The sequence below is a fragment of the Sturnus vulgaris genome, chromosome 3 (assembly GCF_052056855.1).
Source record: "Sturnus vulgaris isolate bStuVul1 chromosome 3, bStuVul1.hap1, whole genome shotgun sequence".
Lineage (NCBI taxonomy): Eukaryota > Metazoa > Chordata > Aves > Passeriformes > Sturnidae > Sturnus > Sturnus vulgaris.
Window position 1 is genome coordinate 2,277,429 of NC_142245.1, and position 27,942 is coordinate 2,305,370.

Genomic DNA, 27,942 nt, shown 5'->3' on the forward strand with positions numbered 1-27,942 from the left:
AGAATCAAACCAGCTGTGCCTATGCTGGGGTTTTAATGAGGGCGAACGTGAGATTTTGCTGCATAAGACTGAGGCTTTGGTCTCTGTCTCGGCTGCGCATCACCAGAGGGCAGCAGAGATCGGAAGAAAACATCGCTGCGAAAACCCTGCAGCAGCGGCCAGAAACGGGGAGAAAAATCTTCCTCTTCCCTATGATCGTGAGCAGGCTGAGGGTGGTGGGTGGGGGCAGAGGTGGGTGCGAGTTCCCCCGGGTCCCTGCCAGCAGTTCCTGCTGCACCTGGAGGAATGCAAGGAGAGTTCTGTCCCTCTGGCCTGTGCTCTGCACCAGGACCTCTCTCCCATCAGCTGCCTGGCAGAAGGAAAATATAGCGGATAAATATTCGCAAGGAAGGCGAAAAGCAGCTCAGATTGACATCTGTGCCCCAGGTCCTGCTCTGGGCTGGGAAGAAAATAGAGCGTGCAAAATGCTGAGTCCCTCTTGCTCAGCCAAGGCAAAAGCCTTTGGAGGGATCTTTCCCTTGACAGTGACTTTTATTCATGGCATGTGGGCAAACTGCCCCTTTCCCCCCTGCCATCGCCACCACCGTGCCCCAGCCCCCAGGAGCAGACCTCAAACACAGGCAATTTCCTCAAAGTAATTCGGCTTTATGGATGGGGGAGCTACTTGCTGTTCCAGCCTCCCCAAAACAGGATCGTTAGGGATCCAATTTTCTGTGATGTATTGCAATTATTAGTATTAAATAATGATTTAACTTGATGTTATTAGAAGTTCCAGCAGAAGGAAAATTTACCTTTCTTTGGACTGAACCCCTCACTGAAGCAAAGCTGCCTGCTGAGGACTTGCAGGTAGATATTTGGCATATATTTGAAGGATTAAATAGCCTAAAATACCCACCAGGCTGCTGACTGCTTTGGCACTGTGTTTTGCCTGTTTGGATGTGACTTTCAATTGTGCCTTTCACTTGTGCTGTAATTTTTTTGGCTTAGTTTATTGCTTCCAGGCAAATTTCTGAATGTTGTCAGGACCCTGGGCAGAGAACCCAGTGAAACAGTACTGATTGTCTCAGCTGCTGTAGTGTAAGCCTTTGGAATTACAAGGCATTTTTTTACTACTAAAGAAAGGAGAATGGTCTTTTTCTGCTTTGCTGTGCCATGAGGGTGTCTGCCAGGGTGCCATTCTTCTTTCTCCTCCTTCCATGCATTTAGGAGGCCTTTGCAGTGCTCCTGATTAGGAAGAAGGGAGGTGCAGGGAGGAAATGGGCAGCCCTTCAAAGCATGAAGGAGAGGCAGGTGATGAGATGTGGTACTGAAACTGGACCTGCATAGTTGTTTGTAGTTTTTTTTCTAGTGCCTCTTTAACACAAGATTCCCAAGGAGACTTTGGATTGGGAGCTCCATCCTACAACTGGACTCAGAACCTCTCTACTACAGTTTCTTGTTGCAGCCAAGTTTCAGACTGAAAATGTCAGTGGCCGAAGATAAACTAAAGACAGGGTTTTGGAGAATCTCTCAGGCATGTTTTATGTGGTACCAAGCCAGGCCCCAAAGCACAGAGTATGAGATAAACAAACTGGGAGGTCTGTGGGTTTGAATGGTGTTTATGACATCTCAGAAAACTCTTCTGGAGGTTCAGGCAGCATTTTAAATCTTAGAGTCTAGCAAGGATCTTTACCCTGCTGCAGGCACATGTGTAATGGCACCTCAAGGCTTCCCACTTAGCAACAGGATCAAAGCAAAAAGAGCTCCTCAGTGGAGATTTGCACCAAACTCTTCTACCAAGGCTTCTGTCATGGTTTGGAGTGATCCAGCCTCTCCCAAGCTCCTGAGACTGCTGCAAACATTCCCTGTAAACAGGCAGTAGTTAACATTCAGCCTTGCAACTGAGGTGTTTGGTGGTGATGGGTCAGACCTGTCGTGAGCAATTGTTTGTCTTCCCTGACTGGATAAGCATGCAAACAGAGTTAAGGAAACAGAATTGTCCAAAGCCCACAGGTTTGCTCTTATTCATTTTAGTGAGAACTACTGATGGTAAGTCTCAAAAGTCTGTTAGAATAGAGGTATTAAGGATGAAGTTTCTTTCTTTCTTTCTCTTTTTGGGTTTGGTTTTTTGTTTGTTTTTTTTTTAAATTTATAAGCTTATATTGAGCCTGACAAAAAAATGGTCAGCTTTAAAGTTTTGATTACATACCCCATGAAAATTTTATTTAGAGGGACCATATTTTAGCATTTTTCAGATTCTGCTGAAGGGTCACATTAAAATTAGTTTCTGTAAGCAGAGCAACATGCATCTCTGAAATTCATTTTCACTGAATATTTTTATATTCAGGTAAAGCTTCCTCCCACACTGAAATCACACTGCACAAGCCTGGCCTCAGCAAACTCATTTACAAAAAGATGCAAATCAGGGTTTCAAATGCGGATGGTGCCTGTCAGTACACAGAGGTTTGACTGTCAGAAGGTGCATATTCCTTGTTTACACATAAATTAAAATCTGTTCACCCAGGAGAGCTTTAAAGCTTTCAGAGTCACACGGTGACAAGGAGAAAGCATTGAATGTTCAGGCTGGGAGGGGATACCCCCAGCTGTTGGCAATTCACAGGCAGCTCGCTCCAGCTGGGAGGGGGGACCTGCACCTTTGCCAGTGTGACCCCCTGAGCTGGGACAGGCTAAAAGAACGGAGCCAAGCAGCTCCAGCAAGCTGAGAGGGGAGTGCTGCCAGGAGCAACCAGCCATTGTGAAGGGGGGCTAAAAGGCAAAAGGGGATGAAAGTCAGGATGAAATTATTCTTTAGCTATTTCTTTTCAGTAATGGTTATATTTGATTTCTTTTTTTCCTCTGTAGAAGATGCCAGCTCACTCTGGCCCATCAGATAACAATTGCTGACAGGCATCCAGAATTAATAGGCAATTTGAAGCTACTTCTGGCTCTTGTGAATGTTTCTGTTGGTCCTGTGTAATGGTTGCACAGCTCAACAGCAATTCCCTATGATATGCCAGGCTTCTTCTGGCATCTTTAGTCACCAGGTAGGAGCTGCATTGCACAGAACTGATCCTGTTTATAGACTGTTTCCTGTGTTTCTACAGCTCTCCTGCCTTTGGGGGTCCCTGGGCTCTGTTTCTGCTGGTAGCAGCATGTCACAGGCTGTAGCAGTTGTAGCAGCTCCAGAATGTTTGATTTCCCTGCAATACCTGTGCCACAGGAGAGGAGTTGGGTTGTACAGGCACTGCTGGCAGTAGGAGAGGATTTATTCACCCCATCCTTCTGTAAGATCACATTCAGCACATACTCTGCTACTTTATTTTACTTTTTCCCCCCCCCGCCTTCTTCCAAGAGGTCTCCATGGCTTATAATGCCAGCACACCATGATTTAGACTTGCCTCAGTCAAGTTCATTTGGGGGCAGGAAGTGAAGCCCTTACTTAGGGATGTGGAAATCCTCCTTCCTCCAGTCCATTAAAGTCAATACAATTCCTCTTACTGAAAGTCTTCCCTGATTTGATATTATAAATGAAGTGTTCCTAGGAGCTATGGCAAGAGATTTGTGGCAGTAGTAATGCTAAATTTAATTTCCTGTGATTCAGTCTCAAACAAATGATATAGGGTTATTCAGGAGCCATTCAAAAGTCCTAAGCTGTAAATGTATTTATTAGCTCCACTACTGCTTCCAGCAGCCCAAGAATTCCACTTTGTGGAATTTTTGTCTGTTTTGCATTAGTGTATGAGCACAGATTACTGGGACTAGAACAATATTTGTGTTGCAAGTTGCCTTTCAGAAAAATCCAACTGAATAGTAAATGTGTTTAAAATGGGAAGGAAAAAGCAGGTTCTTGTATTTCAGTCATAAATACATACTTGGTGAAATATATGATAAATTGGGGAAAATATATATATTGGATGTAGGATGCCTGTAAGACTAATCTGAGGACAGAGGTGAGAGGAATTTTTATCATTATATGTTATTTTGTGCCTTTCCTGAAGCTGTTGTGGTATCAAAGAGATGATTTGATGCCCTCTTTGCTTGGCATGAGGTAACTGTGATCATGTCTTCCTCCTTGAACAGCCACAGCAGAGGCAAGCTGGGGAAACTGCAGGGAGGCTTAGGACTGTCTTAGGAACAAGGAACTGCACAAAGGGACTCATTGTGCATGTTTGCATTTTGGGTAGGTATGTGAGGGCTGCCTGGGTGGGGGCAGGGATGAAATAGGGAATTAGGTGTGCATGAATCCAGCAGGACATGAAGCACTCTGAGGTAGCAAGAGCAGCCAGCCCGAGGTACCTGTGTGAGTTTGAAACAATCCTTGAAGGCTTCACAAGTGTTTGAACTTCAAAGGCAAATCACAAAGTGTGACTAAGGTTAATGACAGTACAACTGTGAACTAGCACTAGCTGGCCACTCCTGTGGCCTTAAGTTGTGTACATGTGCAGAGTTCATCTTTCCTTTCCTTTCCTTTTTTTGTGGCTGCTCTCTGTCTGCTTAACTTTTCTGCACTGGCTTCCCCCTTTGATTTATTTTTTGCTTGTGTTACCCATCTCAAGAGTCTGAGTCACAGTAGTAATCTGTTTGAACTCCTACCTGCAAATTTCCTTGTTCTCAGTACATTTTCTGACACACAACTGATTCAGCTTCCCAGAAGGATCTGTCACTTGGGAAAGCAGAGCTTTCCTCTCTATTGCCAAGGTCTCTATCACTCTGACTATCCCTTGTCCCCCTTTAAAACCATCCACCAAATGATCACCCAGCTTTTCCAGAACCAGTTCATTAGCACAGTTTCTTTCTCTCTCTCACAGCTTACTTCCAGCACTTTGTTCAACACCCTTAGTTCTGCTGATGTCATTTAAGTTCTGGAGCTTCATCCTTTGACTCTTCTTGTGACACCTGCTCTCAGATCCCTAAAATCTTCCTATGCTGCTGTCATTGCTTCATGCAAGAGACTCTCCTACTCCGCTTCTGATGTACAACAGGGAGTCTCTAAATACATCCACACTGCCACCCTTGGGGACAGTCTTGAAAGATTCTTCCTGGCTCCAGCCAAGCCCCTCTGTTTGCTCTGACTTCTGCCTCTGGGCCACTGTCATGTGAATGAATTAACCAGTCATGCAAAAATGTTTTCTGAGTTGAGTGGTAGATATCAGAACACCAATTAAGTCAGCTCTTCTCCCTTTCTTTTTGTGGAACAACATGTGAAGACTGGGAGAGTCTACAGCCTGTTCTGGCTGGGATGAGAAGGCACAAGGATGATTCCCATAAGGATTTCCTAAGGGAGCAGAAGATGGTCCCCCCTCAGTACTTGCTCTGCCGAACAACTTTTTCAGGGACTACTCACCAACATGGGTACATGATCCGAACTGATGCAGGAGATTGCCCCTGCTCCTGGCCAGGTTTGATTTTTCCCCTTGAACCCTAGGGGAAAATCTCTATAATCTCTATATAGATTTCTTCCACTTGCTCCCAGTGGCCCTGATGAATGCAGCCAGCAGCAAATGGTCTGTCTGTACCTTAACTCAGCAAGAGTTCCTCAGTGTGGTTCTTGCAGAGAGGAGGCCTGAAGAACTGGCTCTAATAGCATGGAACTTTCCCAGTTAATCTCCACGTCAGAACTCTGCCAGAAACACCAGCCTTTTTCTGCAGCTGATGTATCATGCACTGGTTATGTCTGCCCAGGCAGTGCCTGTTCCACCTATCAGGAAGAACTCACTCCACACACTGGAACAGATCCCCCAGAGAGACTCTCTCTGTCCCTCCCTGGAGATATTTAAGAACCACCTGGACACAATCCTGTGCCATGTGCTCTGGGATCACCCTGCTTGAGCAGGGAGGTGGGACCCGATAATCCATGGTGGTCGCTTCCAATCCAACCCATTCTGTGATTCTATAAGAAGGTGGGTTACCTTGTCCCAAAAGGAACCTGCAGGAGCTGGTGCTGTCCCAGAGCCTGCTCTGCACTCTCCCCCACCTTCTTTCCTGTACGTTTGAGCAGCCCCAGGAGCCCTAGTGCCCACAGGGGACCCCTGAGGACACCTTACTTCCCTTTGCCAATCCCCACCTGCTCAAGCACTCACTTCTTTTCTTGGCACACACACAGGATGGGATTCCTACTGCCATCCCCCTGCCGTTGCAGGGGGCACCAGCTCTGCCAGCACTCTGTGCCTGACCGGTTCCCAGTGCCTGGGTGCAGAAATGTCACCACTGCCACAGCTCTGTCTGGCAGGGGCCACCGCAGGCAGGCAGGAGTGGAGGCAGCTTTTCCTTCCTCCTCTGTTTGTATCCCAGCAGATGAGCTGCCCTGGCAGCCCCAATTCCTGCAGCATCATCCCCACAGCTGTGCCCACATCTCCCACACACAGAAGGTCCAAGCCAGGTTCCTTCTCATGAAAGTCTATTAAAGCAGGAGTGCAGGTTGAGGCACAGCAATGGGGTGTGGTTCGCGTGGGAGGCAGCCGGGTGCTGCTGTGTCACCCCATCCAGGATGGGCAGGGCGCTGCCACCTCGTGGGGATGTCTCTGTGTCCCAGGTCTTCTGCACCCTCTTGGGAGCTGGCGTGTGCTTCTTCTGTTCCAGGCAGGGGCCGGGGGTCCCGGTGCTCTGTTACAGCGCAGGCAGGCGCATTGGCCTGGAAGCAAGTCCTGCAGGAGCCGGTGCACAGCCCGGGGGTCGCCAGGGTTGTGGCACAGGCCCCCTCACCAGACGACGGCCATTGATCAGGGGCAGAACTGTGTGGGGCTGAGCAGCCTGGGGCTGCCCACCCAGCTGACTGAGCTGTGGCAATCCCTGGCTCCTGGCAGAGGAACCCCGCGGTCGCCAGCGCCTCCTGCGCGCTTCCTGGAGCAGTGGCAACCTATCCAGGGGACGGACATCGATCAGAGACGAAGTTGCCTTGGGCTGAGTTTCCTGGGTGTGAGCTTCCTGAGGCTGAGCATCCTCGGGTTGCCCAACCAGGTGAAGGAGCCATGGCAGCTCCTGGCTCCCAGCAGAACTGCCTGGAGACTGACATGAAGGACTCCTGGTCGTTTCCTGGGGCGGTGATACAGGTCCGCTCTCCAGAGGACAGCTGGTGATCGGTGGCGAAGCTGTCTGGGGCTGAGCTTCCTGGGGCTGAGCTTCCTGGGGCTGAGCTTCCTCGGGCTGCCCGACCACCAGGTGAAGGAGCCACGGCAGCTCCTGGTCTCCAGCAGAGTAGCTTGGGGACTGTGGCAGTGCTGGAGGGTCAGACGTGGGCAGGCAGCAGCTGCTCTGCGGCCCCAGAGGAGACAGCTTTTCCCGTGCCTCTCTGGACCAGGGGACCTTGCTGGCTTTGTCCCCTGAGGGTGCAGAGAGCTGGGGAGCACTCGATGCAGTGGTGCGGAGCTTGTCCTGGGATCCATGCTTTGCCGGCTGGCTTTTCTTCAGGGAACAGCCTGTGACCAGCAGTTTCAGCCCCACAGTCAGACATGAGGCCACGGCTGCCTGCAGGGAGAAACAACGGGCAGTGGGGGCTCGGGGTGCCTGCGGTGTGGCTGTCCCCAGCCCCCAGCCTACCTCCTTGTAGAGGAGCTCAAAGGCACCAATGGAACAGGTGGGGTTGTCCTTGCGGTCGAGCACGAGGCGCAGCGTGTCCCGCTGGACGTTGGCGCAGAGCCGGCGGGTCACCGCCGAGGAGGGGCTCATGGTGGGGCAGGAGTTGATCTCCAGCAGCCAGGGCCGGAAGTCTTCCCCGATGAGGAAGTCGGCTCCGAAGAGCTCAAAGCTGCCCTTGCGGGAGCCCACCTGATCCCGGGCGCAGCGCAAGGCGTTCAGGATCCCCGCCTTCATGCCGGGCACCATCACGCGCTGCCAAGCATCTGCCCGCCCCAGCTGTGCCAGGTGTGCCTGGAACTGCTTGTTGGACCAGATCTTGTCGTGGGGCACGCGGGGGTCCGGCTGTAATGTTTTGTACCGCTTCTGGATGGAGACGTTGCAGAGGTGCCTGGCACTGGGGCAGGGAGAGCGGGGCTGGGTCAGGGGGTGCCGTGGGGCTGGGCAGTGCGAGCCGGGGGTGAGGGGGGACACTCACGGCTCCAGGTGATACAGGGAGAAGGGCTGGGAGCAGAAGCGCAGGTAGCATTCTCGGTAAAACCAGACAGTCAGTGGCTTCCAGTCAGTCACCACGAACCACTGCCGGATGTCGAATTTGGTGTTGAAGACGGTCAGCGGCCGCTCCACGTACTTCTGCACCACCCACTCGCACACCCGCGCCGAGGGCTTCGTGCAGCTCTTCGCCAGCTCCAGCACCTCCTCCAGTCGCGTCGCGCAGACGATACCTGGGTAACGCAGTGATGGTGGGATCCCTGCTCCGTGGGGATGTGTGCGCCCCGTGCTTCCCCCAGCCTTACCCCTGCCGCAGGATGTGTGTGCCCCATGCTTACCCCTGCCGCGGGATTTGGCGCTGGGCTTGAGGATCCAGATGTTGAGGTTGCCCTCTATGCCGAGCTGCGGCAGCTGCTTCTCCAGGCGCTGCAGCAGGTCCTGGCACTGCTTCCGCTGCTCCCTGCTCAGCACCAGCCTGGTCCCTTCACTGTGGGGGACACGGAGGGCTCAGCACCGGCCCCGCCACCGTTCCCCCCTGCCCCCGTCTCGCCCGGCACTCACTGTGCCACACGGTAGTACTCCTGCAGGAAGCGGTCCCAGTCGATGCATGTCCGGCAGGGTGACGGGGTGTTCCTGTCGATGTCCTGGTGCCCCAGGATGCCCAGGTGCTGCTCACAGACCTCCAGGGCCTCCTCCAGCAGCTGGGGATACAGGGGGGAGCACGGCCCTGCTGTGGACAGCATGGGGTGAGTGACATGATTCCTACACCAGCCTTGGGGCCGAAGCATTGAGCCTCCCTGTGGGATGGGTGCCTTTGGAGCTAGGGCAGGGAGGGAGTAAGGGTTCCCAAGCCACATGCATGAGCAGAGGCTCGGCCCCCAAGCTCAGCCCTCAGACACACCCTTAACCCTGAACTCCCTGTGTCATCCTCCGCCTCCGCCCCGCTCAGCCAGCTCCACGCACTCACCTGGCACCTCGTCGGATTTGGGGGGCTGCTCTGTCCCCACTGGCCTGTCCCCGACCTTCTGCAGGGCTAGTTTGAGCAGGCTGCGAGCCGCAGTGAGGCGGAAATCCTCTGCAAGAGGGAAGCATTGTCCCTAGCCAGTCCTGCACAGGACATAGGAAGACTGGAGCGCGAAGGGTGACAGGAGGGCAACAGCCCCAGCTCACCAATGAAGGCTTCCTGCTCGTCCTCGATCCCCAGCCGGTAGCACCGGGGGAAAAAGGTGTTGAAGTCGACTTGCTCGAACCAGGGCAAGTTTTGCAGGCTTTGGCACAGCCCCTCCTGTTTAAAGAAGCTTGTCGTTCCATTCTGGACACCCCCACACCCCTTGTGCCCCTCTCCCTGATGCCTCCGTGCTCCCACCTTGGTGCAAAGCGCGTACAGCCGCGGATAGCGGTTCACCACCTCAATCCTCGGCAGCAGCTTCTGGTCAATGGTGCTAAGGCGAATGGTCCAGAGGAAGTTTGGCACCTGGTCCTGCACTAGGAAGGACTGCAGGAGGGAGTGAGCTGGGGTGAGCCAGGGAGCCCCCATCCTATCCCAGCCCTTTGCCCCAGGCTGTCCCCTGCCCCTGAGGGTCCCAGGGAAGGACATGGGGAGCTGTGGCAGAGCTCAGCCCTAGCCCTCTTAGCTAACCATGAGCTCATGGATGTCATCAGAGTCCTCACTGCACTCCTCTTTGTCTTCATCCTCCCTTTCCTCCCTGTTTTCCTTATCGCATGGCCATGGGTGGTGCAGGGGCTCTGTGGTGCCCAGGGAAGGCTGTGCCCCACCACGTGGGTTCAGCACGGCCTCCCCCTGCTCATCCCCACTTGTCCTCTTCTCCGGCTGCTGTTTCTTTTGGTCGCCAGGCTGCCGCTTCAGCTGTTTGCCATTGTGGGGCAGCTTCCTCTCCACCCAGCCCCGGGCACGCAGCAGGCGGCGGATGACGGGATAAGGGCCCTGCACTGCAAAGATCTTCTTCTCCTGTGGGGAGAGCAGCGAGCTCAGCCTGCCCCACCGCAGTCCTCTGGCTCAGCTCTCCTGAGCCACAGGTGCACAAATGCAAGCATGTGGCATCTCGGGGCAGTGTGAAATCAAACCCTCACCTTAATGGCCTTTTCCACGTGCAGCCTGGCCTTCCTGAACCGCTCAGACTCAGCCGCGTGGTAGCGGCCATCGCGGTAGTCGATGTTGACAGCTGCCACCTGCCCTGTGAGGACAGCCCCACCTGAGCCCACTGTCCCCATGTCCCCATGCCCACGGGACAGGCAGGGAGGGGGAGAACATGCTGACCTGTCTGCCTCTGCCTCACCAAGTCTGGGGCTTCTGACATGGCATTCCCTGACCTGCCAAGCCTTCTGCCAGCATCCCCGCTGCACTCGGCAGCTTTGGGATGCCCCGCTGGTCCTTTGTCCTTGGCCCAGGGGCAGCTGGGATGTCACCTGCTCAAGTATTGCCCCTGGCTGAGGGGCTGTGTGCCCACAGTGATGCTCTCTGTGTCACACTGTCCCAGGCTAGTCTGATGGTGAGAAGCTGTGGGTGGCTCTGTCTCCTCCAGGCCAAACAAGTTTTCCTATTCCCCCATCCCTTAGGGACTGCAGTGGGTGTCCTGCACAGGACACGGCCTCCTAATTCCATCACCACTGTGATGCCACAATGCAGGATGCTCAAAGAAGCCTCAGCATCACAGGTCCTGGTCTCCCCTCTTGTGAGGGACTTTAACTACCCTCACAGCTGCTGGAGAAGCAACACAGCAAAGTACAGACAGTACAGGAGGTTTCTGGACAGTTTTGATGATCCCTTCCTGATACAGGTAGTGGAGGATCCCACAAGGAATGGTGTGCTGCTCAACCTTACACTAAGAACCAGAAAAACCTCATTGGACATATGAAGGCTGTGAACTGTCCTAAGTAATCTCCATGAGAGAGCTCTGCCAGAAGCACAGTTTTACCTTACAGTATAATTTCTGACTGCTGCTTGATTTTATTTTGATGGCTACTGTTCAGCAAATTGCCCCTTTGCTTCTCCTTCTTTCAGAGATGCAGTTTCATTTACAATTGTTCACGGGCTCCTTGCCCACACTGCCTTCTATGACTTAACTGAAGCACTACCATTTTTGCTATTTACAATCATCTGCAGCCAGCAGAAGTTTTATGCTGACAGATAAAAAACACACACTGGTCATTCAGTGTTGTTTCACTCTGATTCTCCCTGAGGGATCTATTAACAAGAACCTCAGTTACCTGGCCTCAGAGCTGGGTCATAATGTTAAACTGGCATCACAGACAGGGTCCCTTGGCTGTGGTGGAGTGATTGCTGGGGTCCAGACCTGTTGGAACCACCTTCTCCAGGAGAAAACTCTGGACAACCCTCAGAGGGTCATTATTGGTGAAAGCTTTGCAGCTCTCAGGAATGCTCACAGGGAACCAGAAGTGGTTCAGAGGAATGGAAAATGAATCAGTTGCTTCAACTGGTCCTTCAGAAGGTGATGGAGCAAAAGAAATCTCTTAGAAAGAAGCTAGAAGCAAAAATTTCGGAACAATGAATGTGACATCAATTTTGGATGCCCCAGAAGAGTGTTTGTTAATAACTCCTTCTGGCAAGTTGGAAGATCCTGGGAAAAATTACCTGGAGGACGAAGAGATACGTATTCAGGTTGGACATTAGGAGGAATTTCTTCATGGAAAGGGTTAACATTGGAATAGGCTGCCCAGGGAGGTGGTGGAGTCACTGTCCCTGTAGGTGTTTAAGGAAAGACTGGATGTGGCACTCAGTGCCATGGTCAGGTTGACACAGAGGTCACAGGTTGGACTCGATGATCTCAGTGGCTTGGAACTCTGCAATGCAGATCTCCATTAGCACTCCCTAAGAGACCCCTCCTTCATCTGAGAGATAACAACAGTCTGTGGAGAGATGTGGCAAATGGATTACAGATTATTATATAGAGATTATTATCCTTTCAAGAAATCAGAAGGAAAACAATATGTGCCCATTGGGGTGGAAGCAGTTTCAGGTCTCGTGTGCACTTTGGCAAATGGATGGGAGAACATGAAACAGGTACACCAGGAAGTGATGGTCCTGGTGTAAATTCTGAACTCTCTGTTGCTTCTACAGACAACTCAGAACATTGCTTAGCTAATTACTGAATGCCATGTTCATATCTACATATTTAGAATAGAAGGGTAATGTATCTTCCCGGAAGAAGTTTTGTGCTGGGGTAAGGAAAGCCGTATAAAGCCACACCTTTAGAAAGGACACGTGTGTGTCACAACAGTGACTATTCCATGAAGTATACTGAGCTAGCTCCAAGACTTAGAATCACATAAGGATAAATCTTTTTCTAGACTAAGCCCTCAACAAAAGATTGTGTGTAAGCGACATAATCTATAGACAACAAGCTTGATATTATTTTCTTTTACAGTAACTGAGACGTATTTACTGAGTACTGCATGATTCCTTCCTTGCAAAGGAGCAGCCTTTTACATCTTTGTCTCCTCAAAATATATACTGAAGTAGCTTCTTCCAGATGCTGTGCTTAGTCAAATTTTCTATTGAAGAGAGTTGCAAAATCTTCCATGTGACCATAAAGAGCAGCATGTTCACGGAGTAATTCTTGCTTTTCTGCAAGCTCTATTGCTGTGGCATCAGGACTCCATATCTACAAAACAAAATTATTTGTAGTTAATTTGGATGGAACTTTTGCAACAGAAACACTAAGAAGATACTGTTAGTCAAAGAGATCCGTGTTGTAGAACTGCTTCCCACTATGAGACATAGAAAAGAAGCAGTGTGGCCTCCCAGCAGAAGACAGGTCAGCCATCTGTGTGTGTATAGACAGAGCATTCTCTTGTCACTTCCAAGCTATAACATGCCATGGACTCTGGTTACAGATAATGTGGGAAAGAAGATCTTAAGGTAATTATTCAAAATTATTGACTTGGGCTCACGATCCTCAGTAGAAGATACTAATTAGCTGTAAAGTCATCAGCTATGTAGCCTCAGTCCTCTGAGACCATAGTAGAAACTAGCACAAATCAGGGTTAGGGAAATGATAAACAAACTGCAAACACTGCTGCTCAGCCAGCAGTGGTGTTCTTTCCCTTTGCAAGGAGAAAAAAATATTACAAAAATTACCTCACTATGATTATCTTGTTCTGTTTCTCAGTTATTTCTAAGCGGGTATTAACAAGACCCTGACAGAAAAGTTACATTTCCACTATTCTGACTCTAGGAAGCAAATATTTAGTGTGCTGTTATCCATCTAGTTCAGTAACTGTTACTGACACAAGTCATCATGTGATAACTAATCAACAGGGCAAGTTAGAAGTTGGCACCCATGCTATGCAAATAGATTCCTATCTTTTAAAAGCAGGAATATAAAAATACATATCATAAATGTAGTTGCATTTTTATTGTACTGTGGCTCCGCTTTAATCGTATTTGAAAACCTGATAAGAGCTTGATTTCCATAAATATATGTGTTACTATATAATACACATCCATGAACTCTTTAATTTACTGTTGTTTGGTGGCAACCTCTCCAGGCTGTGTCACATCATCTCTAAGCTAATTGAACGGTGGAAATTTCACTGGATTGTTCTGGGTTTTGATCTCAGCAAGGTCTGCCTTTAAGTCACCATGAAACTGCATTCATGTTTTGCTGCCATACATACTTTTCTGGGCCTGAAGGAGATGTCGTTTTTGTTTTCTCTCGTTGCCAAAGATTTCCAATAAGCAGAACTGTCCTTACGGAAACGCTTTGTCTTTTCAGGAACAGGGTTTTCCTCAGGTGGCTCAGATACATCTTCAGACTGAAGGGGAAGAAGGTACCAATTATACCAATATGTCATGTTCAGAAGCAAGGCATGCATCCTGCATCTTCTGATACTCTGCTACAATGTTTACTGGGGGAGCATTTTTCTTTATCTCTTCAGAATCTGTTTTTCTCAAAGCTGATTTTTAAAAATCAGAAATTGCAAGAGCCAACTTTTTGAAAGGTAAAAGGCACCTCTCCTCCTTGGGCACTAAAACATTAACTGCTCTTTATGACTCCCAAGACAGTCACCTTGTACCACTGGTGATCCCATCCTCTTCCAAGTGAGGAATAAACAAGCACCTAAGGCTGTCATCCTCCTGCCTCTGAAAGCCCTGTGCTGTCCTTGACATTCAAAACCATTGTGAAAGGGGGATGCCAACATTTAGCTACTGAGACATATTTATTGCACTGTCTAGGGCAGCTGAAGGACACTTCCAGCCATGCAGATGCAATTGCATCTTCTCCCTAAATAGCATCCTGGATGTGACTAACAAGTACCACGGGTGAATCAGGAAGGTCTCATCCACAGTAGGAGAACCCAGATGTGGTCAGTGAGGCTGATGTCAGCTTGGGAATAGGGCAATGCTGAGGTGCTCAAGGCTCCCAGAGGGTGCAGGAAAAGCATTCAGAAATAAAACAGGCAAACATCAGTGTGGGATTTGAAATCAGAATTCAGGTAAATAGTGGAAGAGGAAAGATAGGGGACAAAATGGAAAATAGGAAGTTAACAAGCCTGGTATTGTCTCAGTGAGTTCAACTAGGAGAATAAAAAACCTTTTTACCAGTTTGAAGGGTATTGTTCTTATCTTGTGAAAAAAAAAAATTCTCCCTTTAAAAAATTATGGTTACCAGTTGTTCAGTTTTTACCACAACAGAGCTGGATGAGCATATACTTCAGGAGGAGGGAAAAAGAAAAGGAAATATTTTTCTGTGTTCTGTCAGTGATACAGAGCATCATTCTTATGCGTGTCTGGGGAACACATGAAGTTTGTATAATTAGAAAGACAAATTTCAACCAATGAACAAGTTCCAATACTCACAAGAACAAGTACTGACATCTGAAAATACTCACTTTAACAAAGCTGCCCGAGTTACAGCGTTAGAGAGAAATGGGTGGCAAAGAAAGGAAAGAAAGAAGCTCCCTGCTAACTACGAGGAAATCAGTCCTTTGTTACCATCTCTCATACCTCTTCTTTCACAGGTTTCGGTGGCTCTGCTGGTTTTGGCTTCCCACCTTTTGCTAGCATTGCTTCTTCTTTTTCTTGTTCTTCTGCCAAAATTTGCAGTTGATTTTCGAGCAGTTCAATTATTGTATCATTTTGAAATACTTGAGCAAGATCAAGAACACTCTTTCCTGTATTTAAAAATAATAAATATCTGTGGAAACGATGAAAATTAACTTTGGCACTGGTTTATTGCAACTGGACAATCAACTGAATTTAATATGGGCAGTATTTTATTACCTACGTTAGAGCAAGAGCTTGAAAGGAGATGCATGTTAACTTTTAAATTACTCTGGAAATAACACTGAACAAAGGATCTGGGAGCAGGTAACACTTCAATACCAGCTCAGATTTGGTCTTCTGTTAAGTATTTTTTTCTCAGGAGTTATATTTACATGCAGAGCAGCAAGGAAGTTTTGTAACAAGGACTGCCTGTGGCTAATAATAAATCACTTAAATGAGTGGCAGACTATACTCTGGGCCACAACTGAAATCTAATTCTCCCTCAAATAATAATAACTAGATAGAATGTTTTCATTAAAGCCACTTATAACTCTGTATGTATCAATCACGAGTAATTAATCATGTTACTTCATAGATATGTAAAGCCCAAGAAAACCGACTTTTTTTTTCAATAATGATTCCAGACTGGAGAAAACGAACTGAACCTGTTACCTTCATCCCAATCCTGACAGCAACCCTGAGTGCAGAACAGTTCTCAAAGTGTTCCAGGAGTTTTTAATAAAGAAACAGCCTGTTTTGGAGACATTGCTATTTACCATTGCTGTTTGTAGCCTGGACGTCAGCACCTGCAGTGATTAGGAAATAGACCATGTCCAGCCTGCAGGCCTCAATGGCTCTCATCAGCGGGGTGGCATTGCCTATTGCAGGGGCATTCACGGCTGCTCCTGCCTTCACCAGCACCTCTGCAATATCCAGGTGTCCATTATAGCAAGCATGATGCAGAGGAGTCCACAGGAAGTTGTCTGTTGCATTCACATCAGCCCTGCACAGGAGTAAGAGCAGATGTGGCAGCTGAAGCTGTCCAGTATCTACAGTGACAGCCCCAGCTCCAAGTGCAATCAACTGGGACTGCCCACTGCAATGGCATAGTCAATGTCAATAGCTATTTTCATATTGCTACTGCTACTCTGAAACCATTTGAGTCCCTGAACTTGTCATGGAATAGGGATTGTAAGTGTGCCTGGGTGCTGCTCATGTCCCTCCCCAAGTCATCAGTGTCCTTCCTTCACATGGAGCTTTTCATGGGTACAGGCATTCAAACACCTTAGTCCTGTAAAAGGCTGATAGTATTTGTGCTCCAGCTTCACTGAGAATGGCAGAAAGCAGATGAAGGAATTCAAAAAGCACACTTCTGGGCCAAGAGCAGGTGCTACAGGACATGTGGCAGCATTGCAGAGCTTGCCTGCACAAAAGGGAAGTGTTCACCTTTCAATGTTGCTGTCCTCTGCCTGCTTAATTTCTCTGCATTGGCTTCCCCCTTCAATAAACGAGTTACAGAATGTTTGCCTTGGGAACCTGAGCACTGAGAAACTATTCAGCTACTGTGCTGCTGGACTAGGATCTGTTTCTGCTCCCAAACTAAAACTGGAATGTTCTGGAGAAAGCAAGGGCTAATTCAGGGGAGATCCTTGCAATATGCTGCCTTTGGATAAAGCTGAGACAAAAAGCATTATCAGCCCTGGAGGTCCTGAAGGGTCACTGTCCCTCTTACTTGGTGGACAAAAAACTGCTGTGTTCCTAAAAGGAGGAAGGGAGAAAAGAAAAAGTATGAAGGAAGCTGCTTCCAGCTCTAGCTGTTTGCTCTTCAGGTCAGATGATTGTCTAGATAAAAGCATAGATTCATCTGTTTTTCTTTCCTTGTTTAAATTTTTAATCTTTTTCAGAATTCTACATTTGATGAGGTCTTAGTCCAGTAAATTCCCCCGACCTACCACATTTATCTCTCTTATTTTTCAGTCACCAAGCTGTTATGGTTTATTCATATGCAGTTTTCATTTGTTTTAATTCCCATTTAAAAAAGCTCCTACCATTATTTCACTTTCTCTCTCATCCCAACCTCTTTGCCTGCATTCAGACTCTGTCTGCCCCTTGAACCTTTTTCTTAACTTCAGTCTATCAGAAAGAAACGAGTCAATGGGAACAGGAACAACACAGCACTGACTGAAAAATTCCTCAGCATTTTCTGCCCATTAATACAGAATTTCCCATCAGATCAAACTTCATTCACTTCTTATTCTTTCTGGAGGAAGATAGAAACTAGATACCACCAATTTAATTTTAAACCTAATAAATGCTAAACATTTATCTGGATGTTTTGTTTGGTACTCAATATGGATTTGTGGTTCTGTACTGAAAAGTTTATATTGTAAAAGGTATTTGAATGCCCATGCCAAACTGCAAGCCCATGATGCTGAGAGATGCAAACCTAAATGCTACTGATAACTTTACATTTTCATTTCAATCGAAAAAATCTCAAAACTGGTACTATTTTTTTAAGCTCATTTACTTTATTTCTAGAACTTATTGCTAAAATGTATGTGACTCCAGTGCTGTCTGCTTGGTAAAAGGAGTAGAGACTAGTCTGGTGGATTAATTTGGTAGCTCTTACATCTTTGTCTTTGGAAAACCTGAATATACACATGACACAATTTTGCATATGCTCTAGGAATGTCAGTGTAATTACCAGGGTGTGTAAAGATTCATGTGCTGTTAGACTTTGCAGGAATCAGAGCAATGACTACAGCCACTTTCCTCGAGCTATTAATATAACATGAATTCTATCTATGGGTAGGGAGAACAAAGTTAACGTAAATATCTTTGAAAAATGTTCATTTAGGCATTTATGCGAAGGATTGTAGGACCACAGCAGTCTGACAATAAGAGATTATGCTATTACACAAGCATGACTGAATCTTTCAGAAATTGCTTTCATTTTTAAGCTGTCATTGAGATTTTTCACGAGTGTGTCTGCAGGCTACAGAATTGCTGAAGCACTTCTAAAATGAGGAGCAGGCTAATTAGTAGCAGGAGCTTCTGATGTAAATCCTGCTGTTTGTGCCTGCCTCAGCTGCAGAGGAAAGGGAAGGTTTAAACCAGGCATGTGAACAGGAAAGTCCAGGATCACCTTGATGATTTCAGGCAAGTCCTTTGAGTCAGATTTCCCCAAAATCATTCACCAGTTTTGAGAGTTCGCTCGTGAGGATGCACTGCTTGAGACATGGGTATGAACTCTGCAGCTGACCAAATGGCAATGGTCCAGACACCAAAAATTTCAATCCTGGGGAACTTATCTCTTGGTTGTTTTCATTTCCATGCTACCAAAATGTGAAAAATAATAAACTTACCCCCTGTGACTTAAGATCTTAGGGAACTAACTTTAATATTAAATGTTATGTAAGCAAAAAAAATCCCATAGCCTTTTGCATCCAAATATTTCCTGGATATTTATGCTTTTGAAAGCCTTCCCAAAATAGCAATGAAATTGAAATTATCTTACCCCTTTTCCAGAAGAAACTCCACAAGAACTATGTTGCCACTTGCACATGCAACCATCAAAGGCGTTTTGTAATATTTATCTTTTATGTCTACTGGCACACCTGTGTCGAAGGCTTTCTGCAGAGACACAAAGTCTCTTTCTTTGACAAGGTAGTTGATATCCAGGAGGGTTTTTCTTGGCTCCTCTACGTACCAGGCACGGTCATCGAGCATGGGATGGGTGGATTGGTGGTCCCGTTTGAAACGCTGCTCTTCAGGAATGTGTGGGACAGCCTCAACCATGTAGACAGGGAGGCCATCTTCCCATAGCGGGCGTTCACTCTTTGGGATTACACAAATCGGCACAGGGAGGCCTTTCTTGCCTTTTTTTCTCTGTGGTTTCTTCTTCTTCTTCTTTGCTTTGGGCCCAAAGGATGATAACAGAAAGGTTTTCTGCAAGTACTTTGAGCCTTTAAAAAAATCGTCAAGTCTGATTCTGTCAGCAGATACTTCATGCTTTTTAGCAAGGATTTCTATTTGTTCCTCATCCACAGTGCCCCAGTGCTTCTGAATAACTGCCATAAAATCATTTCTGGATACCATCCCATCCCCTTCTTCTTGAGGCTCAAACTCCTTGCGGATGGCATCCTCGTGCTGCAAGGACCAGTCGTACACCTTCAGGTACCAGGCAAGGATCTCGTTGGGCTTTTTAAAGGCTTTCTCAGCTTTGCGCAATACTTTTGCCGCTGCTTTAAACCCACTGTGCTTGGCAACCTCCCTCGGGGTCAGATGTGCCAAGTTTGACCATGTAGGATCACAGCCTAGAAATATGGATACAGTTTGGCTAAAAGTGCAGTGGAATTCCTAATTATGTAATGTAAGGTACTTGTAACACACAGGCAACTCCTTGCCACAGGCCTACAATTTTATACTGTTTTAGGTGTAATTAGCAATGGTAGGTGGAACCACATCATTGATCCCAGGCTGGAAGGTCAGCCACATGTCCATATTTTTTCCCAAAGGGGGAAGTATTGAGCAACCCATGCTCTGTTTATTCATCCACTCATTAATATGTATAAAAAGAGAGAAGTTCAACAGAAACTTTATATTTTTTCTTGAAGTGGTGAGCAAGATTAAGAAGCAAACTAAGATTAAAGTGTCACTTATTTCTATACCCTAACATTACAGTTTGGCAATGGATCACTTGTTTGACCACAAGAACAGAATGTGGGACTTTGCATGGTTCTCTTGGATCAAAGCTTCAAGTGCCATGATAATCTGACCAAGTCAGGAAAGGATCACAGCTGCTTCAGGGCATGTTTCCATACCCATGGGCATGAAGTTTTCCTCATGACTGCACAGAGATTTTTTTTAAATGATCATCAAATCAAATATTTATTTTCTATTGGAAGTTTCAATACAAAACATCAAAACCCATCTAAACCCAGAACCACTTTAAACTGTCCAACACTAAGTTATACAAACCCCTGGTGTTTCTGCTGCTTTCTTTGGGAAACGTTCTCTCATCCACATGAGACAAGAGCCTCTGTTAGGCCCTTCTGAATGACGATTTTGCCACAGAGTACCCAAGAGTAAAATCCTTCAGAGATACCCAAATGAAATCTTTCCTTTAGCACAGAAATAGAATATAGATAATAGTTGCAAAGTAACTTAGTTTTAATGTACCTCTTTGTCCTATATACCTGCAGCAATCTGTAAATCCTCCCTCCGCAGCGTAATGAAGTGGAGTGTTACCATTCATAGCAATCAGTTTCAAGTCTGCATTATAACCTGAAATAATCGTCAGAATCTAGAAAAACAAACAGAATCCCACCAAAAATCTTGTCTGCTTCTTAACATGTGAAAATGTGAGATTGATTTACAAATAAATGCAATATCTTACATTCCCATTCTAATAATGAAGTCATCTCCCACGTTCAGCTGATCAATGCACATATAACATTAATATTTTATATAGTATTATGCTTATTTAACTGATGAAACAGAAACCTTGTATAGCTGTAGACACCAAGGACCATCTTCTTGCCAGCTCACTGTAAGCCCCTGTCTGGCCTATCTATCCCTGCTGGAATCCCTTTGATACTTAAAATGAATCTGCTTTTGATTACTTATCATGCTTTGATCAGCTGTGATAATGGACTCAAAAAAGCCCCTTACAAAAACACACTCCAAAAACCCAAAGCAAAACCCTGTAACAACAAAAAAACCCCACCCAGGTTTGTCTTTGCTGCAATGCTTTAACGCCACAAATGTTCGCACCTCGAAAAAGCCTCCTTTGGCTGCGAAATGTGCAGCACTGTGTCTTTCAAAGTCAAACAGGTTCACATCGGCTCCCCTCCGAAGCAGATCCAGCACCACCTCGGCAGCGCCTTCCCTTGCAGCCTCCATCACGGCCGTGCGCCCCGTGGCCTGCAAGGGAACGAGAGAACAGCTCCCAGCTCCTTCCGTGAGCTAAGGCTGCAGCAGTGGCGTCCGACTGTTCCAGGCTGGTATAAAACTGCTGGAAGTCTCCTTTTACGTGTTACTGGGAAAAGGAGACAAGCCTAATAGATTGAAAGACATTTGAAACTATTTGAAACTGTACATCTTACTTCCAGGTAAGCTCTCAGAATCTAGTCATAGTGCTGCTAAGATGGAGTAGTCAGATCCCAGCAAGTCAAGTACATTGAAGGTTTGAGTCCCTTGAATAATGCCCATGAAAACCAATTCCTTAGTTAAGGAATCCTTTATTCTGTGGGCATCTTCTCATGCATATTTACAATATCTAACACAAAATACCACCTCAGCTTATGAAAGCAGGAGCATAAGGAGCTATGGCAGGAGGAGTTCTATGGGGAAAGGCAAAGCAACCAGGGAATTTCACTACGGTTCTGTGAGGAAAAGTTCACACTCTAATTCATATAGATAATAATGGATGTTTGCTTTGGATGACTTTAAGGGAAAGCTTGAGCTTCTTGATTTATCCACAACACAGAGCTCCAGGATTTCAGGTCTTTGTTAAATTAAGGGAGCAAACAAATAAATGATTAAGACATACAAAAGAGAGAAAAGTTTCTTATGCCTCGTTCCTGCCTTGATTGCTCATCAGACTTTCCCTAATGGACTCACCTTTTAATGAATATTATTTCAACTCTGAAAATCTAAGAAAATCATCACGGCAAATACAAATCAGCACTGCTCCACTGAAATAGTGAACTGCAGCTCCTTAGAGTTGGCCCAATTTCAATAAAGTTTGGGGAAATATTTGCATTCACTCTAAACCTACAAAAATCTAAAAGAAGACTTAAATCCCTCTCCTCCAGAAAAAGGGTGCTGCAGAAGAGGAGACGAGGTATGGCCACAGAGTTAAGCAATTTTCACTGTTTCATTATTTTAAATTTATTGGCTCATGTGGTATTTATTCTATACTCCTATATCCGTTCTTAGTTACAGAAATGCTCATACCGGGTCTTTTGCATGGGGATCTGCTCCTTTCTCCAAGAAAATCAGGCACATTTCTTTAACCTCATGAGCTTGCTCACAGGCTTGTAGAAGCACAGACCTCCCATTAGTAGTGCAGTTGTTGATATCTGCACCATATTCCAAGGCAATTTGCAAGCAGTGGGTGTGGCGTCCTGTAGGTGAAAGGCAGTAAAACAAAATACCTGCAAAGGAAACCAGTGGGAATTAGGGTGCAAAAGGAAATTACCAGAAGGGTTATGAGGCTGTGAGCTTTACAGCTGACGAGTCTGTAACAGAGACCCCTCCACTGAGAGTGTATCCATGCAGAAAAGAGTTCTACTTTAGTGTCTTTAACTGAGGAGAAAACCAGAGTTCAGTATGTCACAGGTCATGGGAGGAATGTGATTCTCAGTCATAAATTACCTCTCAGCTCCATACTGGGAATATTTATGATTTAAAGGCCTGGACTCTTCAGGGAGAATTATTTTCATTTTCATCAAAGCTATTAAGGCCAACAGCTTCTGTTGGGCTGTAAGGATAACCCTCAACCACAGCTCCTCTCCACACTGGGACACATCATGTGTAGTAAGTGTGTCACACAGTTAAGGGATTGCTTTATGTTATTTCCTCACTCACCTTTCCCTTCATTATCCACAGCAGTCATATCTGCATTTGCTTTTGCTAATAATTCCAAAATCACCTCATGGCCTAGCTCAGCTGCCTTCATGGCTGGAGTGCGTCCCATTTTGTCGTGAACATTTGGATGAGCTCCGTGTTCCAGCAGGAAGCGACACATTTCAATGTCATTTTTTATGGCGGCCAGGTGAAAAGCACTATATCCTTCCTTAGGCTCTGTGTAATTAATGAGATCTGGGAATCCTTTCTGGATCAGAATTTCTATTTGCTGCTTGTCTTTCTCGTGAACACACTGAAGAAGTTTGTAGATCTGTAACTTTAGAAGCCTTTTATCTACCGGTAGCATCCCAGGATAGGGAAGATCCTCTTCTTTCAAGGAAGTATTTTCTGCATGGACAAAAAAGAAAACATGTAATCTCACAGATTACATGCCAGTAAAATCAGGAATCAGACCATATTGACAGCATGAAAATATCCACTTTACCTTGACAGAACACTAGGCTTTGAACTAATTTCTCTTTTATTATGGGCAGCACATATAGACACTATATAAACCCAAGTAGAGCCTTGCAAAATTTTTCTTCCTAGTGATCCAACTGTTCTGTAGAGGTCTCATTCAAGGAGAAAATTAAGTTAAGAAGCTGTAGGGTAACTGCTCTCCATTCAAAGAACTGTTATAATCTACAATTACTTGGAAGCCTAAGGGGAGGCAGTTCATCTGTCATTTTCAATGGGAAAAAAATCGAAAGACACTGTGTCCTCTGCACTTGCTGAAACATAAAATTGATACTAAAATTGATACTAGCATCACCTCATCAGTGCCTGCCTGAGCACCTTCCTTTTTTTTTTTTTTTTTTTTTTTGGTAGCTGATGCATGAACTTCCTGCTAGGCTATATACATAAAAGAGCAAGTCGAATTTCTCTGCAACAAAAAATTTGGGGAAAAAAGATGCAGATAGCATGGCACTGGTCTGGGAAAAGGTTCTTCCAGGGCATGCATCACATGCTTCTTGAAAAAATTCAGTGCAGGACTTTGCACTTGCCTCAATTCTGGATGACTTTTGGGTTTTTTCTTTTAGGTTTTTTAGCCTCTTTTAGCTAGTCTCAGCACTCGTGGCTGTCGGGTCAGGGAGGGTCAGACATTGCAGGGACCATTTCTGAAGCTTTCCTAAGTGGATGGGAAACTTCCTATCAGCTTCAGCAAGTCTTGGGTCAGCCTGTCCTCCAGAACTCTTACAGGACATGCAACACAAAAAAAGTGAAGGAACATCTATTAGAGAACACTTGGGGTTTGGTTTGTTTGGGTTTTTTATTTATTGCAGTGTAGTCTGTAAATGGGACCACTCAGCATCTGCCTGGCTACTGCTGGGTGCTTTGTGGATGTCTGTGACAAGGTGAGATTGCAGAGAGATATTCAGAAAGATGTACAATTCCAACAGACTTTGTGAGGCAAGACCTCCCATTCTGGAAAGGAAGCCTGAGAGAAAACTGCAGGAAAAGTAGAAAAAGATGACTGAAGGTGAATCAGGTTGAGAATGGATAGAGAGGTCATTTTTGTACCACAGGTACAACATGCCAGTTATAGTTTCTGTAGCTATTGCCTTTCATTTCTTTGGAAGTTCTGTGTCCAGCCTACTTTTAGAACAGAGATTGGGTCAACTGTTGGCAGATTTCTGAGTACTGTCCCTCTTGTTTTCCCTGCCAGACAAGGCCCTCAGCTCCCTCCCTGTACATCCAGCCATGCTGGGTGAAGGTGGTGTTATTAGAAGCTCCTCCCTTGCAAAAGGGTTTAAGTGGGTACTAAAATGCAAAGACTTTCTCTTTGCAATGAAATCTGGTCTGAATAGTCAGCTGCTCTCTGACATTCTCCATTTAAACATGGCATTACTTCAACCCTTTTCTGTTTAGGTCTTACATAACCCTCACTCTGATCATAACCAATGTATATTCTTACATCAAACAATCCAATCTTTAAGTAGCAATAACTTAAATCTGTCACCTGTGGCTTGCTCCTCCTCATCCCTACCATGTTGTGCTTCCTGTGGCATTTTGTCCAGTGAAAGGGAATAAATGCAGAGATTTTTATCCCGCTGACAGGAGTTACACCTATAAAAACCCTGTAGTCCTAGAGCTTAGAGATGAGAAATAAGGGTACTTCAGAGTAATGCCCTGCTAGAAGTGAGCACTGGGGCCCCCACAGAGCCTGGCTTTTAGAGCCTGAAGCCTTAAGGAAGCAATTTCTGAGCAAATCCTCGGTACAGGAAGGCTTTTTTTTTTTTTTTTTCTGGCTACTGAGTACAGGAAAAAGTTGTGATGCAAACTCTGCAGGGGCTGTGAAGAGGAGCAGCAGGAAGGTTCTTCAGGGAAAGCTCCTACAGTACTTACACCACTGAAATTCTGCAAAAGAAATGTTTTTAAAGATACTTAGATGGAACTGACAAGCTCCAATGTTCTCTTATGGTTTTGTTCCACTTCCCACCACCCTGCAGCACCCTGCAGGAGTTTGGGTTTACTTCCAAAAAACTTTATTCCCACTGTTATTCATGAATTGCACCTGGATTTTGCACAGCATTTTTTCAGGTACTCGTTTAGGTTGAAAACTTCCTTTTTCTTCCTTTCTTTCTCCCCCTGAAACAGCAAACACTGAAGAAGTGACATTCTCCTTGGACACAGGTTAGTAATGCCACAGAACATGAGCAGAACTGCAGTTGGTAAAAACCTGTTAGTGACTAACCTTCAATGCAGGCACAAATGGATATAATATTCAATACATATGGATTTGGATTTATTTCATGGATTATCCTGGAGATTCCTTGAGATATTTGCTCCCTATAACCTCTGCCCCACACAGGACATGAGACTGATGGCACACCTTACACTTACTGCACACTTTCATTTTTCATTTTTTCATTACACTTTCACAGCATAATGCACAAATCAGTACAATTTTAGTCCTGATCAGATTTTTTTCTGGTGCTTTTGGGATGGTTATCACAGTATTCTTTTAATATTTCACATGCAGCAATAAAATTATTTCCATGTGCATAAGTGAGATTATTTTTTTCACAATAGTGAAGTCTGTTGTTATCACAATTAAGCCACCACTGAGTCCTTACCCAGTTTAAAGTCTTTGCTTCAAAGCATCAAGAACCAACAATTTACATGAAAACAACCATAACATTTTAACTGTTACAGTTAATATTTCTTTGCAGCATTTGTTGAAAATGACTGGATTAAGTTTTATTAAAAGTTTCTAAAGTAGCAGCATTCAAGAAAGACAGGTGGGATTAAAAAACTCTTCCCAGGGTCATGTAAATTTATAAGCAAGGAAAAAAAGCTGCTAAAATGAAAATATAACTGCAGCATCTTGTCAATTTTCATTAAGTAAATACCAACCTTGTGTACTTCATAGATTTTTAATCACTTCACCTGTAACAGATGGTTTAATGGAAAAGGAGGGATTGTTAGTGTGGCTTTGAGGCAGTCATGCTCTGGGGAGAGCTTCATGAAGCTGTAACCACAAATCCTAAGCTTGTAACATTTGCTTAGCAACAATTTTATCTGTTGACAAACATCAACAGACTTGCTACCTTCATTCTGCCAGCATGTGTCATTGTTTTGATGGAGAGCATGAACTCATTTCAAATCCAGATTAATCCTTTTCTCAGTACACCTGGTATTAAGAAAATAATTTTAGTCAGACTGCTGTTTTCCCACAAAGCTTTCCAAGCTGTGATGGAGGTAGATTGATAGAAGTTCTGGTGGCCAGTGATCTCATTCCCTGTCTCCCAGTCAAAGCCTGCTGCCTGACTGCTGCTGGAAGCACTTGTAACTCCTTAAAAGTTTGCAATATTTTCAGTTTCAAAATTTCCAGTTGAAAACATCCCTTTAATTATCACTATTCACAAACCCGTAAACAAAATTTCCATGTGTTTTATCTTTAGTGGGAGAAAATAGCTGAGCACTTTCTAAATTTAATCCCTTTGCACGCTGGGCACAGAGATAAGCATGAGCCCTATATGTCAGTATAAAAAGAACCAATATGGTAACAGTGCCATGCTATATTTACAGCTTTATGTGGAAAAATTGCACTGAATTTTTGGCTATGACTAATGTTTAATAGGAGTGATGCAGCAAAATCTTCCTAAAACTGAATTCCAGTATCATGAATAGCTGATAATGTTGTGGTTTTCTGGTGTTAATTCTCCAGTAATGCCTTCCCTTGGGCTGAGACACAGCTGAGCACAGTGATGGGCACTTAGGTCTGAACTGAGCAGGTTTCAATGTCGTGTGGAGATCTCAGCTCAGATCCAGTCCTCTGGGAATCAGGGCCGAGTCCTGTGTGCTGTAAAGGCAGTACGAGGTTATGGCTGGGTTGGATCAAAAGACGCGCGTCCTTTTGTCTTCAGCTTGCCTCTCAACTTCCAGTCACCTCAGTATCCCTCCAAGCCGGGATGTAATGGAGCCCAAATTGCCAGCGGCGGGCGGCCCTCGGGGCCAGCCGGCACCTGGCAATCGGGTTTGTGAGCCACACCTGCGGGGACAGGGGCTCCGAGAAGGTGGCTCCTCAGCCAGGAGCACAGCTGAGCTCCAGGAAAGCCTCTGGAGTGCTGTGGAGTCGGGGATGAACAGGAAGGAACAGGGTGAGCAGCCGCTCCTGCCCAGAGCCCTGGAGAAGCCAGGTAAGGGATAAATCCGGGGTTGGTTTATTTTCCCTGGACTGCGATTCAGAGGAAAAGGCGGCCTGTAGAGGAGACTGGCTTTAACGGGGGAGAAACCGCTGGAAGGGGAGGATGCTGGAGAGCTGGTGATGACCCAAACAGCGTTCCCTGCCAAGGACGCGCTGGTCCGGCCGTGCAGACACCAAACTGAGGTAACTGCCCGCCAGAGGCGAGAGGTGCGGGCCGTGAGGGGGGCGATGTCCAGCGCGTCCGCGTCCGGAGAGGCTGCGCTCAGCCCTCACAGCCCGCCGGCTCTGCCCCAACCCCTCCGCAGCGCCGGGGAGGCGGCGTCCCCAGCCCCGCCGCCCTCTGCCGCCACGCCCGGCAGCGGCGGCGGCTGCGACCCTCGGCAGCCCCGGGCACTCACCTGAGGAGCAGGGGGACGCCGAGGGCTCGGCGGCCGCGGCCGGACCCCCGCCCGCCTCAGCGGCCGCCATTGCCGGCGTGGCCGTCTCCGTGGCAACGGCGTCGGGCGGGCAGGAACCGTCAGGCGGCACCGCTTCCCCTCAGCCGGCAGGGCCTGTCCTCAGTGCCCCCGGGTCCCCTCAGCGCCTCCGG

General features: G+C 46.4%; 2 protein-coding genes across 4 annotated transcripts; both read right to left on the minus strand.

The window, feature by feature from the left end:
* Nucleotides 1–607: 607 nt before the first annotated feature.
* On the minus strand, nucleotides 608–11,692 carry LOC106865136 (tubulin monoglycylase TTLL3-like). The gene is made up of 12 exons (XM_088160707.1): nucleotides 11,657–11,692; nucleotides 10,322–10,442; nucleotides 10,135–10,238; nucleotides 9,683–10,012; nucleotides 9,410–9,538; nucleotides 9,214–9,328; nucleotides 9,011–9,118; nucleotides 8,605–8,773; nucleotides 8,382–8,530; nucleotides 8,030–8,276; nucleotides 7,516–7,948; nucleotides 608–7,443 (listed from the first exon to the last, which is right to left on the minus strand). Exons 1-12 carry the CDS (start codon nucleotides 11,690–11,692, stop codon nucleotides 6,586–6,588), a joined length of 2,799 nt encoding a protein of 932 aa, XP_088016833.1. The 3' UTR covers nucleotides 608–6,585.
* ANKEF1 (ankyrin repeat and EF-hand domain containing 1) lies at nucleotides 9,499–27,821 on the minus strand. Of its 3 annotated transcripts, XR_015802811.1 has the most exons (11): nucleotides 27,752–27,821; nucleotides 22,664–23,050; nucleotides 22,031–22,230; nucleotides 20,846–20,995; nucleotides 20,252–20,375; nucleotides 18,588–19,386; nucleotides 15,847–16,073; nucleotides 15,032–15,198; nucleotides 13,702–13,839; nucleotides 12,468–12,686; nucleotides 9,499–9,538 (listed from the first exon to the last, which is right to left on the minus strand). XR_015802811.1 is itself a non-coding variant. In XM_088162799.1 (10 exons), exons 1-10 carry the CDS (start codon nucleotides 27,819–27,821, stop codon nucleotides 12,564–12,566), a joined length of 2,385 nt encoding a protein of 794 aa, XP_088018925.1. In that variant the 3' UTR covers nucleotides 12,414–12,563. The 3 variants fall into 3 exon arrangements, 2 of the variants coding, with proteins under 2 accessions (XP_088018925.1, XP_014750510.2); XM_088162799.1 differs by lacking the exon at nucleotides 9,499–9,538 and having other exon boundaries at nucleotides 12,414–12,686; XM_014895024.2 differs by lacking the exons at nucleotides 9,499–9,538; nucleotides 27,752–27,821 and adding an exon at nucleotides 26,060–27,554 and having other exon boundaries at nucleotides 12,414–12,686.
* Between the last annotated feature and the right edge of the window lie 121 nt (nucleotides 27,822–27,942).